At 44.5% G+C, this 15892-nt stretch overlaps 1 protein-coding gene across 1 annotated transcript; it reads left to right on the forward strand.

Moving 5' to 3' along the window:
* The first annotated feature begins 9233 nt into the window (after window positions 1-9233).
* On the forward strand, window positions 9234-15483 carry KCNF1 (potassium voltage-gated channel modifier subfamily F member 1). Its single transcript, XM_069235935.1, has one exon. The coding sequence runs from the start codon at window positions 9772-9774 to the stop codon at window positions 11239-11241; it is 1470 nt and encodes a 489-aa protein (XP_069092036.1). The 5' UTR covers window positions 9234-9771; the 3' UTR covers window positions 11242-15483.
* Window positions 15484-15892: the final 409 nt, after the last annotated feature.

Here is a 15892-nt window from a genome sequence, read left to right on the forward strand (position 1 = left end):
CAGTGAGGTTTGGGGTTTTTGTAAGGCAGTGTGAACTAGCCAAGAATCGGGTGGACAGTCTTTGATGGTGTGGAAAGACTCAGTTGCCTACAGTCTGAAGTCCTATCATCCTAATACACAGTCCTATTATCTTAGTAGGAACCATATAATACCAATGTAAAATATTTCACCTCACCATCAGTTTCCTCTAACTCAATCACTCCCTTGCAGGACCTCTGCAACAATATCTCTTAATTCTTCAGCAACAAAATCGCTACCATTTACAGCAACTTTAGCCCACAACAGGCCTTGCCAAACTCCTCCTGATCTCAGCCAAAGAACCAGTGCTATCATCACCCCCGTAGAAAGTGCTACCACCATGAAATCCACCTACTTAGGGGTCCCATCGGACCCCTGCCCTAACACAACTACCCCAGAGGATTGCAACCATTCAGTGCCGTGCTCACAACCATTCTGAATGTCTCTACCTCTCCTGCTGCCTTTCCAGGTGCTTGGAATCACTTGCAAATTATAGACCGATCTCCTTACTACCAATCCAGGCCAAGGTGATTTGCAACCTCACAGTGTAATACTCTTACAAAATCATCTGGGGTCCAGTCAGTATTGTTTGTAAAAGCTTTTACTCAAACCTAGGTAGTTGTGCGTTTGCACAGCAAAGCTTAGACAAAGGTACTAGTGTACAGCTTTTAGGTGCACCAAAGAACCCAATAAAGTCACAAAACACCAAAAAAAATCCCACACCAAATTATAAAAATAGATATTATTTTTATGAATTCTTAGACATCAAGAAGAGCAAAATCTACCGGAGGGTTCTAGAAATATAGATTTTTTAAGAAAAATGTAAATCTCAGCATTTTAGTCCAAAGCTCAAACAAGCACTGGTAAAAGTAAAGTTTGTAAACTTTTGAAGTTTGTAAGTGTTGTGTTCTGCAACTCCAGCAAGAACTGAAAGACCACCTCGATAGGGCGAAGGTCAAGGATACCAGTAAGGGGTATTTGGACAGTTACCTGGTCACCAAAGCCATCTTAAGTCCACTTCTATACTTTCCTTAAAAACCAACATAGACTTCAATGGAATGTTCCTGATGCTGGCAATACAGTATGCTGAAAGATGCTCTTGGTGCTGTGTGATTGATGGGGCATTCCTGGCATTATTCCTCAGTCCACGCATTAGGTGGGCGACTTTGGCCAGAAGGGACGGAGTCTCTTTAAGGCTCTTTGAGCCAGTAGATGTCCAGCAGCAGCTGAGCTACCAATCTCTGGTCACAGCACATCCAGCAGTTTTTTTTGTGTGGAATTGTGTCCATCTTTGGTGACTAATCCACACTCTGGCAACTTTCCTTGGTCCTGCAGATATGGATGTAATTGAGTTTGGAGTGGAGGTCTTCCTGGCTGCACATTGGTGGTCAGTAATGATTCCTTGTGAGTGTGAGTTAATATGGCCTGACTAGATAGGACAAGTGTCTTCAGCTTTTATAGCCCTGGTGCTGGATTAGGAGGTCAGCTGACTAACACTTTGAGTTACTATTTCCGTCTGGGGCTCCAGAGTGACTTTCCATGAGCTAGGCACCACAGGCACACTCCTCTTTGCACTAGCCCATGCACCAGCAGGTGCAGTCTAGATGCAGATGCAGCCTCTCTTGCCAAATCCAGGGGTCAGCAGAGCAGTCCTTTTTCAGTAATCTCTCCTGTCCAGATGTGATTAGAGGTTCAGGGTACCAGGGGTGCCATATTTATGCCCAGAAAGTGCCCTGTGGGATGATGCGGTCACTAGTCAATGGGCTACCAAAAACCCGCCCTCCCTGTGATGACTTCTGGCTATATGTGGCATCTAGCAATCCCAAAGTGCACTATTCTTCCCCACTATTAAGATGTCTGAACCCTTCCTTGGATGTTAGGAGCTTGGTAGCCCACCCACAGGTATGGCCACCTGTGAGCTACAAGCCCATGGAAAAACTGTTTTGGCCACTGTTTTTTCCTCTTTGTTCTCGCTGCCAGCCTGTCTACCTGAACAAAGTGGTAACCCCCTTCGAGTGTGATTCTCATTTGTCCACAAAAGGCAGCCTTTCCTTTGAAGCTCGCCTTTTGGGCCAACACCCTGTGTGGCTACCGGAGAGGGGGAGGTAACAATTCCAGTCTCTGAGGTTAGGGTGTCCACTGGCCGGAGTTCAAGATGACCCCAAACATACACCACCAGCAATATGGGGCCGGTCAGTGCAGAGCTCAAAGTTGGTGCTGGATTTAGAATGGGATCCTATGGAGAATGGAGGCACTCAGAAACCTATCTGCTGGCAGGTAGGTACACATGTGTAGTAGGCTGGCCTGGCTTATAGTGGGTACCAATGGTACTTACACCTTGTGCCAGGTCCAGTTATCCCTTATTAGTAGATTAGAAGTGTTGTAGCAGTTTAGGCTGATAGAGGTAGCTATAGCAGAGCAGCCAAGGCTGAACTAGGAGACATGCAAAGCTCCTACTTTACCACTTATATCATATAGGTACTATATCATAAGAAAGACAATACTCAGAGCTACTAAAAATAAAGGTACTTTATTTTAGTGACAATGTGCCAAAAATGTCTCAGAGGATATACTCCTTTAGGAGGTAAGTAAAATACACAAAATAAACACACAAACCAAAATCAGGTAAGTAAAACAGTCAGAAAGGAGTGCAAACACTGTACGATACAATAGGATGTAATAGGCCAAAGGGCAACACAAACCATATACTTATAAAGCAGTTTATGTGGTGCACAGGATTACTGTCTGGAGAGGGGAGGCAAGGACTTACCTCCTCGAAATTTGGACAGTTGGACCACTGGAAAGTCTGGGTAACTTGAGTAAGCCTGTGTTCCAGGAGCCATGCTCGTCAGGATGAGAGGGGTCCCAGAGTACTGGTGAAGCTGAAGTTTGGTGCCTGCTGAAGCAGGGGGAAGATTCCATCAACCTCCTGGAGATTTCTTAATGGCTTCCAGTGCAGGATGAAGGCAGGCAGCCCCCATAGCATGCACCACAAGGACACAGTCGAGAAAGCCGGCAGGATTAGGCGCTACAATGTCGCTGGTAGTCTTCTTGCTACTTTGTTGCAGTTTTGCAGGCGTCCTGGAGCAGTCAATGGTCGATCATTGGCAGAATTCAAAGAGAGAGGTGCAGAGGAACTCTGGTGAATTCTTGCAAGTCGTTATCTGAGGAAAAGCCCACTGGAGGAGGATTGGCCACCTAGTCAGGTATGCACCTAACAGGAGGGGTCTTTGACGTCACCTGCTGGCACTGGCCACTCAGAGGCCTCCAGAGTGCCCTCCCACCTCTGGAAACAAGATGAAAGAGATCTGGGACATACTGGAGGAGCTCTGTGCACCACCCCTGGGGTGGTGATGGACAGCGGAGTGGTCACTCCCCTTTCCTTTGTCCAGTTTCTCGCCAGAGCAGGGACTGGGGGTTCCCTAAACAGGTGTAGACTAGCTTATGCAAGGAGGGCACATCTGTGCCCTTCAAAGCATTTCCAGAGGCTGGGAGAGGCTACACCTACCCAGCCTTTAACACCTATTTCCAAAGGGAGAGGGTGTAACACCCTCTCTCAGAGGAAATTCTTTTTTCTGCCTTACTGGGACTGGGCTGCCCAGACACCAGGAGGGCAGAACCCTGTATGTGGGTTGGTAGCAACTGTAGCTGCAGGGAAAACCCCAGAGAGCTGGTTTGCCAGTACTGGAGATCCACAGTGGAGCCTCCAGGATGCATGGAATTGACTCCCCAATACCAGATTTGGAATGGGGCGACAATTCCATGATCTTAGACACGTTACATGGCCATATTCGGAGTTACCATTGTGAGCTACAAATAGGTATTGACCTATATGTAGTGTGCATGTGTAATGGTGTCCCTGCACTCACAAAGTCCAGGGAAATGGCCTGAACTATGTGGGGCACCTTTGCTAGTTCAAGGGTGCTCTCACACTTAGTAACTTTGCACCTAACCTTCAGCAAGTGAAGGTTAGACATATAGGTGACTTATAAGTTACTTAACTGCAGGAAAATGACTGTGAAATAACGTGTTATTTCACTCAGGCTGCAATGGCAGTCCTGTGTACAGGTATGTCTGAGCTCCCTATGGGTGGCAAAAGAAATGCTGCAGCCCATATGGATTTACTGGAAGCCAAATACCCTGGGTACCTAGGTACCATATACTAGGGAATTATAAGGGTGTTCCAGTATGCCAATTGAAATTGGTAAATGTAGTCACTAGCCTATAGTGATAAATTTAAAGTCAAATAGAGAGCATAAGCACTGAGGTTCTGATTAGCAGAGCCTCAGTGACACAGTAAGCACTACAGACAACACACACATAGGCCACAAACTATGAGCATTGGGTTCCTGGCTAGCAGGATCCCAGTGAGACAGGCAAAACACACTGACAAATAGGGTTTTCACTATGAGCACTGGGGCCCTGGCTAGCAGGATCCCAGTGAGACAGTAAAAACACACTGACATACACTCACAAACAGGTCAAAAGTGGGGGTAACAATGCTAAAAAGAGGCTACCTTCTAACAACGTGGCTTCGGAGGACATACCTGGAGGGTTTAGGTGAGCACTCAGGGGCCAGAGGCTACCATCAAACACCCACCCTCAGCGGCACAGGGGCGGCCAGGAGCAGGGTGCAAACACAGCATCAGGCTCCCAATGCTTTTCCATTTGGGGACCATGGGGGTCACAAATATGCTGCAGGCTGGGTCCAGGGGGTCGGTTCCGGGAAACCACAGACTGTTTAAGGAGGAGGACCGCCTGCTAAACGTTGCTGAACTGGTAGTCATATTCCCTAAGCCAGGGGGCTTCGGGTGCAGGAGTACCTTGGGTGTCAGATATCTTCATCCAGTTCTCTTGCGGTCAGGGGGTTCCTCTAGATTTAGGCTGCAGGCATCGTCGTGTTAGCCAAGAGAGGTCAAACCAGGGTGGACACAAGGTCAGAAACACCTGGGGACCTGCTCTGGACTGGTGGCCCACCTGGACTTGGGCCATGTGCGTCGGGTGCAGAGTTGACAGGACTCAGGGATCTGGGGCGGTTCTGGAGTCCTTCTTGGAGTTTCTTGTGGACCGGGGCGCTATCCTTGGAAGTCCTTGGTCCTCTGGTGGGCAGGCAGTCCTCCGGGGGTTTGGAGCGGTCGCTGGTCCTGCAGAATGCGTTGCCTTCTTGGAGCAGGGGGTCTTTGAAGTTGCAGGCAGGCTGGTAGGGCTGGGGCCAAGTCAGTTGTCATCTGGAGTCTTCAATGCTGGGTTCGGCTTAGCAGTCCTTCTTCTTTCTTCTTGTTGAGGTCACCAGGAATCTCATAAGCTAGGTTCAGGGGAGCCCTTAAATCCTCATTTTAGGGGTGCTACAGGGGTCAGAGGGCAGCAGCAAATGGCTACTGTCCCTGAGGGTGGCTACACTCTTCCTTTCTCCACTCCCTCTGGGGAGGGATTCACACTTCTAGCCCTATAGATCCCTGTTCTCTATACCAAGATGGAGGTTTCTGCAAGGAAGGGGTCACTTCACCTCTGGACACCTTAGGAGTCCTAGCTGGAGTGGTTTTACCTAATTTTCTCGCTGGACTTACTGCCAAAAGTGGGGCATTTCCAAGGGGTGGGGGGCATATCCACTAGCTGGAGCACCCTTGGGCACTGTAACAGGAGGCATGAACTTTTGAGTCTCACCGCCAAGGTTTACAGTTCCTGCAGGGGGGAGGTGTGAGCACCTCCACCCAGAGCAGGCTTGGTTTCTGACCTCAGAGAGCACAAATGCTTTCACCCCATGAGATCAGAAACCTTTCTTTTAGTAGAAGGATGGCACAGACTGGTCAGCCTTACATTAAAGGGTTGGTTAAACTATAAGGGTAATCTCTAAGATGCCCTCTTGGTGCATTGTACAATAAATCCAACACTGGCATCAGTGAGGGTTTATTGTGCTGAGAAGTTTGATACCAAACTTCCCAGGCTTCAGTGAGGCCATCATGGAGATGTGGAGTTTGTGATGACAAACTCCCAGTCCATGTACTTAATATGGCCACACTGCACTTACAATATCTAAGAATGGACTTACTTAGACACTGTAGGGGCTTTATTGCTCATGCAGCTATGCCCTCACCTGTGGTATAGTGCACACTGCGTTAGGGCTGTAAGGCGTGCTAGAGGAGAGGGTGGCTTACCTGTGCCACAGGCAGAGGTTGGTGGGCATGGCACCCTGAGAGGGATGACATGTCAATTTTACCTCTTTCTCCCCACCACCACATGCAAGCTGCAATTGTTGTGTATAAGTGTTTGGTGAGGGGTCCCTTAGGGTGACCCAATACATGCTGTAGTCCTTAAGGACCCCCCCCGGTCACAGGACTCTTGGTACCAGTGGTACCTTTTGCAAGGTTCTTATCTGCGTGCCAGGGTTGTGCCAATTGTGGAAACAAAGGTACAGTTTTATGGAAAGAACACTGGTGCTGGGGCCTGGTTAGCAGGATCACCAGCACACTCTTAGTCAAGTCAGCATCAATATCAGACAGAAATTGGAGGGTAATCATGCCACAAAGGGCCCCTTTCCTGTAAATACTAATTGTCATGGCAGCCTGATTTATTTTATCGACCACAGAAGGATAGAAAGCAGAGTTGACCATGCTGGGATTCTTATCCTAAAGCATACAAGTTACACACATGTCTCAGCAGTGAAAGGTTAATCCACAGAGCTTTACTAAAACAAAAAGGACCAGATGTTCGTAGATGCAATTTTCATTTCCTAATTAGCAACTCCATGGAAATCGCTATTTAGGAAATGCAAAATGATATGTATCAAAATACCAATTTCCTAATAGTGATTCCTACAAAAAAAGTATTGCTATTAGAAAAACGCAATAAAGAAATCTCATGCCATTTGTTACAATGGGCTGGTATTAAAAAATAGTGATTTCCTGTTAGGGAATCACGATTTTGTAAATGCAAAACCAAGGATGGCTATGGGCAAAATGCCCCCTGTAATGCACCCCAAAAATCGTAGTGCACATGTAGAGCACATATATGCCTTATTACACTTTAAAAAGCATCTTTGGGTGTTTTTTTTTAATTCCACATGGCCACCAACAACTTGGACTCAATGGTAATTGCATTTCCTAAATGCCCCATTCGCATTTAGGAAATGCTTTGTACATCTAATAAGAATCGCATAAATGTTATTCCTATTTGCGATTTCCTACTTAGAATATCGCCCGTTGGGATTTCTGTTGGGTAAAGATCATAATTTGCGGTTCCTTAAAGGGCTTTGTACATCTGAAAAGCCCATTTACCATTTCTTAAATGCACGAAATAGCTATTTGGACCGTTAAGAAATGCTAAATGGCTTTGTACATCTGGTCCCAAGTGTCTGGTCAGTTCAAAGTTCCCCGTTTTGGTCTAAGATCTGCCCTAAGAATTTTCAAAAAGTGTATGATGCCAGTAGTTGCTTATCCCAGGAGACAATGTGATTGTGTATTTCCCTATTTAGACAAATGGCTGGTCAAGAGACAATTTGCCAGATGTACTAAAATGCAATTTTGCATTTCCTAAGTAGCAACTTCATGGAAATCACGATTTAGGAAATACAAAATGCTGTATACAGAGATACCAATTTACAAAGAGATGCAAAGTAGGAATCGCTATTAGGAAATCACAAATAATGAATCTGATTGCATTTGTGTCAATGGGCTGGTTTTCCATTTCCCAAATAGCGATTTCCTTTATGGGAAATACAAAACCAAGGATTGCAATGGGCAAAAGCCCCCTCCCCCTTGGTGCACCCCAAAAATAGTGCTGCACATGTAGAGCACACATATGCCCAAGGGGCATGTGTGTTCTCTATTGCAATTTTTTTTTTAAACACATTGGGGTGTTTTTTTGTTTTTTTATTTGCACTTGGGTAGCATGGATTTCAGGTTGATGGCAACTGACTTTCCTAAATGCCCAAATCACATTTAGGAAATGCTTTGAGCATCATAATAGAAATAGCAAATAGGTAATCCCTATTTGCGATTTCCTATTTCGGGGATCGCAAATTCCGATTTCTAAAGGGTGTCCTAAAGGTCTTTGTACATCAGAAAAGGCTGTTTTGCATTTCTTAACGGTCCGAAATACCGATTTGGACCATTAAGAAATGCAAAAGGGCTTTGTACATCTGGCACAAAGGCAGGTTTTCAATGATAGGACCTACACTTCAGAGGGTTCATGACACAAAGACGCGTACTGTCGATATAGGACCTTACAGAGCAGTGCTCAATTTGAGCCAGTAATTTCTAGTGCTCGGCAACATGTCAACACAGGCACTTAATGACAGTCTGCTACCTACTGACTGTGTTTTAGAGATGAGCAAAACAACAGTTGTTTACTAATTAAATATACAGTGAAATGACTGATTCCTGCCTCTCAAGAAATTCTTATAGCCTTGGGAGCCTGGATTATCACACTTGTAGGAGTGTGATGGTTAGTAGTTGTGTTGGTACTGTCATTGGCAGTGCTGGTAGGGGCAATGGGTGGTTCAAGTTGCAGTTGCTTCCTGATGAGGGACCTGGCACTTATTTATTTACAAATTAAGCACTGGTACAGAGTGTAGGACTGTCAAGCTTCTACGAAGCGTGGATTATACAGGTCACGAACTCTCACAATGTTTAATGACAGGGCAGTTGTTCGTCTGGCTAAGTGGTAGCCTTTGGTCCAAGAGACAACACATGTAATACGAGGGACCCACTCACCGCATTGTTTAAATCTGGGAACGTAAGGTACGTTCCGCACGCCTCATTTACCATGTCTACTCAGACACAATGATCTCTTGGAAACAAACATTTCTATCACTTTTCACTTTTGTGAACGATACATTTAAAACAGGCGTCGTAACTTTATGATGCAATGTGAATAGTTATTTTAACAAACACACGAAATTAAAAGCACGGTCTCAAACAACTGTATTAGTTTTAAAAAAAAAAACAGTAAAAGGGCACGCACATTAGAGGTGAAAAACGTATGAAACATGCATACAGGACATAAAAATAATAAAGGGGGAAAGCAAACTGTTTGCTATGTAAAGCTCGACAACAAATCTTTAAAAACAACGCTGATTTGTGTTCTGCTCTCGTTACTTTAGCTCGCTGTAAGTAACCGCTAGAGGACACTGTGCCATTTGAAAATTCTCTACGTCAGTCTGGAATTCCCTTTGTGTTTAGAGAACCAGTAGCTGCAGAAAGGCAAACACGGGTTCACTTCCCGGCACAGTCAGCTGGAGTATGCAACTCTTAATCTGACGCATTGTCACCGAAGAGACTTTGGAATCGGCCAGGAGTTCGGAGCAGCGCTCTCTGAGTTTTGGTAGGCTGGGCGTTCGTTTTTGTCAACTACTGAAATCATCGTTGTTTTTGGCGGGAATTTATTACAGTGATTTGCCTGATAGCGCTTGAAGTAAGCGCACCTGTGGAACGGCCAAAATCAAAGCGGAACCAGAAGCACTCCACCAGCGGTTTGCTTTAACTGTGTCTTCCTTGGAGCTAATTAACAGTAGCAAGGGAAAACACTGCTCATCTGTCTTTCGTTTGAGTTGTCATTTCCCCCAGAACGCAGCTTGTTGAATTTCGTGTACACAATTTAATCACTTGCAACTTGCCAGCTTCCCTGCTGCAGGTGCAACTGGATCTTGTTTGCCTCGATGTTTGTGAGGAGATGCCCGACTTTCTTTAAAACAAACAAAGACCACCCACTTACAAGAACTGGAAAGAAACAGGAAATTAACAATTCTGCACAAGCATGATGGGCAGTTCCACCTTCGAGGAGCTGGAGAGTGATGGCTCCGAATGCAGCGACGACGTGGAAATTCTGGTCAATGTTGGGGGGCTGCGGCACATCTTCTGCGGAGACATCCTGAACCGATACCCGGCCACCCGCCTAGCTGAGCTGGTAAACTGTGTATCGGGTGGATATGATGCAATTTTTTCTGTCTGCGACGACTATGATCCAGGCAAGAAAGAATTTTACTTCGACAGAGACCCAGATGTTTTCAAGTGCATTCTCGACCTCTACTACTTCGGAGAGGTCCACATGAAGAAAGGGATCTGCCCGCTTTGCTTCCAGAATGAGATGGAGTTTTGGAGAGTCAACCTTGACTTGCTGGATGACTGCTGCAAGAGCCTGCTCAGCGAGAAGAAGGAGGAGATGGAGGAGATCGCTGTCAGAGTGCAGACGATCCTGGATGACCTAGGAGTGGACACAACTGAGAGTCGCTGGAAACGGTGCCAGAAGTACATCTGGAAGTTCATCGAGAAGCCAGAGTCATCGTTTCCAGCTAGGGTTGTTGCTGTCATATCGTTTCTCTTCATTCTCATTTCTTCTGTGGTCATGTGTGTTGGGACGATCCCTGAGCTCCAGGTGGAGGACTCAGAGGGAAACCGTGTGGAGCACCCGGTGCTGGACAGCATTGAGACAGCCTGCATTGGTTGGTTCACCCTTGAGTACGTGCTGCGCCTTATCTCTTCCCCGAACAAACTACACTTTGCACTGTCATTCATGAATATTATTGATGCCTTGGCCATTCTGCCCTTCTATGTCAGTCTGATCTTGACACACTTAGGGGCCACTTTGATGGAGCTAACAAATGTGCAACAAGCGATCCAAGCCCTAAGAATCATGAGAATTGCACGGATTTTCAAATTAGCGCGCCACTCATCAGGGCTTCAAACTCTGACATATGCCCTCAAAAGTAGCTTCAAGGAGCTTGGATTGCTTCTCATGTACTTGGCTGTTGGCATTTTTGTCTTCTCAGCCATGGGTTACACCATGGAGCAGAGTCACCCGGACACCTTGTTTAAGAGCATCCCTCAGTCCTTTTGGTGGGCCATCATAACAATGACTACAGTTGGTTATGGAGACATCTACCCCAAGACAACATTAGGAAAACTGAATGCAGCCATCAGTTTCCTCTGTGGGGTCATCGCTATCGCACTTCCCATCCACCCCATCATCAACAACTTTGTCAAGTACTACAACAAGCAGCGAGTTTTGGAAACAGCGGCCAAGCACGAGCTTGAACTGATGGAGCTCCACCAGGGCGAGAACCGTCATGGAGACTCTGGGCATGAGCTCCATGGTGACATGCCTGAGAGGGAAGGCAAGAGCATCCCGGGCTGGAGCAGCAGTATGAAGCTATCCCACAGTGACACCTTCATCCCTCTACTGTCGGATGATAAACCGTACAGGACCAGACTCCAGAGCTGCAAGTAGTGCGCAACTGTCTGACAGAATGGTGACTGGTGACACAGACAAATGAAGGATTGCCACTATGTGTGAGTGCACATTTCACTTCCTTGCTAAGTGTCTTTACTTTCAGAGGCGCAGACTGGATTGTGGGCAAGGATTCTGTAGCATCTTTCGGTAAGGACCCTCTGTGCTCATCTGAGATGTAAAATGTAGGGGAACGCATTGTGAGATTGTACCAGACCTTCGAGTGCTCTTGGAAACATTTCAGAGTTGAAACTTTGAAGACCACTCTGTAAGAAAGCTATTACTTTCTGTGAAGCACTGAAGATCAAAATGTAGGTACATGTTCAAAGGTTCCAGTCAGCTGAAGGTGCCTCTCTCAATGCTATTTTCAGGGAAGGATATAGATATTTCAAGACAGATGTTATTTATTGTCTCTGGGAGGTTGGATATGGCATTAAAACAACACGTAATAAATGGGTCCAATGACTTGCATATGATAACAACCTCAAGGAAAAATTACTACATTATAACAAAGTATATTGGGAATAAAATGCACACAAAGTAAAAAATGCACAAATAGCTCCATATTCATGTTTTCTGACATTATTGCCAAAGATGGATTTCCAAAGAATATGGGCATTTCCCTGCTTTTCAGAAGACCGTTTTGAAAACGATGCTATCATAACAACCATCGTGCATTCTCTTGTGAAGCAGCCACACACAACCCTCCTTTCATTTAACAATAGCACAACAAAGTGTGGTCCATTCTCTGCGCTTGATAAGACAGACACGGGTGTGCTCTAGGGCTGCGGTCCAAACAAGAGGCCACAGCCTGGTGTGAGGTGCAAAGAAGAACATTTCAATACAATGTATGTTCTTTTATTATTTTTAACGTGGTGTCCTTTAACCTAAAATAATAATAATTACTAGTACAGTATAAAAAATACTGTTTCGTGTATATTATTTGTTAAATGCGAAACCCTGCCTAACAAGCTACAACACTGAAAAAAATATCCTTATCAGGTGTTTGTTAACAAGTTGCAGTGGTGGAAAGAATATACTTGCTACTGTGTAATTTTGTATGCTTGTGGTTGGAACTTCAAAATGCAAAACGTAATTTCAGGCATGATTGTGTGTGACTGTTATTAATGTTCATTTGCACTGAGAAGTCGCCTATAACACTTCCCCGAGGTGATAAAATACTGACTTTTATCAAGAAGACATCAACATATGAGCTGATGTAGACGTGTTGCCCGGCCATACAAATATAACACCGGAAAAACATTGACCGTTGCCAAGAAATGGAAAGTTTGACAGCGGGTGCGGCGACTTTGAAGCTAACACATATAGATCAGCCAAGATGCATTCATCAGGCATACAAGATCCTTTATGGTATAGTATAAAATTGTATATGGTTTTCGGATTTTCGAAGAATGGATGTAGAATATCTTTTATGTTCATGTATAATTCAGTATTATTTTGCCAGGATTTATAATTGGCAAACTAACATGCATTTTTAAGTTAAAAGGTGCTTATCTGCTATATAGTCACCTAGTATCCTCTACATGCAAACATACAATAATGGTGCATATTTGACATAATATAAAAGGGAATTCCCAGGGAATTGTTGTACTACAGTGTGCTGTGTCAAAGGTAATGCCGTGGATATTGAACATTATTTTGTAATTTTCTTTGGCAATGTTTTGATTTTAATTCACTCAATTGATCAGTTCACAGGAAAAGTACCTATTGACTGAATTTGCAACAGTGAGAAAAAATATGTCTGGTAGTGATTAGTTTTGCCTTCCAACTTAGGGTTTATTTAGAGTTTGGTGGAGCTGGTCATTCACCAAAAAGTGGCAAGTGTTGTGTCCACCGTGTTTAGAGTGCCATTGACATCAATGCACTCGTAATCCATCCACCACTTTTTGACAGATGTCTCTCATCCACCCAACTTTAAATAAGCCCCTTGGTAACCATCTGGGAGGCCAAAGAAAACTCGGAATTAAGGATTCACCTTTCTTCAAAGTCCTGAAGTTCATAAATTCGAAGCACAAAAAACGCTCAAAGGGGTAGCAACATCACTTTGGCCCTCTCCGACTTCTGACGTAAGAACCCAACCTACCCCACTCGCTTTTGGAAATGTCTAAAAACTCACTTATTCATGTTGAAATACCTAGAACACAACAACATACCAGTAACCACCCTGGCTCTCTGTTTGTTTTACCTAAAATGTTACTCAAATTCTGTTTAGTTATGTGACACTTTGCCCTTTTTCATTACTCAGTTCTGTGTAAAGCACACTAACACCTCAGGGTGAGGCAGAACAACAAAAAAACTGTTAAATAAGAAAATAAAAAGGAGATTAGTACTTTCTCTGACGATCAACTGGTATAGAAAATGTTCTGTCTACTCAAATTGGTCTAAAGATCTGTGTAATTAAATGCCTTTACAAAACCACTTTTAAAATAGCCACAAATTGCTTCCATGATTATTCCTACATTAGCCAATGCTAGCCAACCTCCATGGGCAATGTTTGCAAAGGGCTGCCATACTGCTTTTTAATGTATCAAATAGGGTACCACCACCACCACCAAGGCAAGAGGCTAGCAAAATGTCCCTGATTGAAACCAACAGAAGTGATGTGAGTGTCTGTTTGTTGACACACAGGAAGCTGCCCCTGGACGGGACATACAGCAGATTATGTCTCCTTTGAAGGGTTTCCAAAAGCACCGCTTTCCACCAGGTGTCTTTGGAGACCAGGCATCTCTACAGAAAGTGCCTACAACATCTGGCAGAAATCAATAAAAACGAACAAGGACGAAGAGTGCATTTTACAAGTCCATACATGTTTCCTTCACATCCCGGAAAAGACTTACAAAACTGACAGGCAGCGGCAGTTTGGGCTGCAGACTGGATACCTGTGGAAAGAAATGAGAATGTTACAGTTTACAAAGAGCATGGGACAGGAAAGGACATTTGTTTGATTTTTTGACCTGGTGCAATGTGCCCGCCTCCTGCGGCTGCCATGTGTTACTTCAAGAGCAGGAGAGGTTTCACACAGCTCGCCAGAGGGGCCAGTGGACCGTGACACAGACACCATTTTGAGGATTCATAGATATTGACAAATACTGTACTTATATCTCCTGGTACAGCATTGGGCATTTACTGGTGGTTGATTTATACATCTTGAACAGTATCAGTAGCTCGAATATACACAGATCTCAGCAATCATTTGACTTGGTGATTTATACCCCACTACTGTCTTTTATTTCATCCTGTGAGATAACATACATATTTTATGTGTCAGACCAACGACAGAGTCATTAGGTACGTGGGCTTCATTAAGAATGCACTGTGCTAGAACATCTGTCACAGATATTAAAAACTACATTTCCACAGCCAGAGATCTATAGCTCTGATTTATGTTGGACCCTGTTAATGGGCCCGTGCAGTCTGAGGAAACTCAGCTCCCCACGACCCCCAGCTATGATCTTGCCTACAGGAAGAAGGGGCAGACATTTCTTCAGCTATGACTGTTTATCTCTGGGTGAATTTGTTGGTATCACTCAACTCTCTGAATCCCTCTGGTGAGTGCAATTGTATTCCTACAAGCCTCCGATTTGTTCAAACAGAGAGATTCAGTATAAGACGGGACTTGCTGTCAACAGAAAACATGCCAGTGGAAGTGTGCCCAATCTGATTTTATTCGGAAACTGTACATTAACTATTTCAGCACATAATCGATGTATTTTTTTAATGGAATCTGCTACTTCGTGGTAAATTCTGTCCAATTTCTCTGACCCTGCAGGCAACCTGTCTGGTGTATCAGATGGTCGATCGGTTACTATTTGCTTGCATCAATTGGGCCAAGCTTTTATGCTTTCCTGGTGTGTCTACTGTGCCATGTGTTTATTGTTGACTTCAGATAATCTTTTTGACTCACTGGTGTGCTTGATAATCTGTCTGTGACCCTCTATCTTCTCGTGTCTTCCTACTATTTCTTTTCTGTATTTAACCTCTAGATCTGCACACCATGTATTCCTCAGTTGGGTCAAACTACATGGCCTTGTCTTTTAAATGTTATCAGCCACCTGTGCCTGTTTGCCCTCCTACTTCAGACCAGTGCTCTCTAGATTGCCACAATAACTCTGGCCTTCACTCTGTTGTGTCAGATAATCTCTCTTTTTCTCCCACGTAATGCACTTTCTTCACATCTCACTGCATTCTCATCTCTGTTTATTTTCTCAGTCTTATCTATGTTCCTCTGGCGTTTTGGACTCCGTCTAGTCTCCCTTTTTCCATTCCAGTTAGGACTAGTCCTTCATTAGAAGGAACCATCACTCAGATGGTCACCTCCCCTCCCCCCCCCCCCCCGTGGCAACATTAAAAGGTATTTCTCATGAATCCACTCTATGCTGATTCCTGAGTGTTAAACGTGGGTCCACATTCTGAATCCCTCACAATAGCTTTCTTTCCTATGTTAGTTCTCGTACTAAACAGCGTTTCTAATTTGGAATACTTCCACAGCTGTCAGCATTTCGTGTGTTTTTTTACATCCTGATATTAATACACGTTTGCCTGCAAAAAACAGTGCTAATGTGTAAACACGTAACAGATTCTTGACTTTGAGGAACATAATTTAAACATCCACACACAAAATCACTATTTG

Source organism: Pleurodeles waltl, chromosome 5 (genome assembly GCF_031143425.1).
Source record: "Pleurodeles waltl isolate 20211129_DDA chromosome 5, aPleWal1.hap1.20221129, whole genome shotgun sequence".
NCBI lineage: Eukaryota > Metazoa > Chordata > Amphibia > Caudata > Salamandridae > Pleurodeles > Pleurodeles waltl.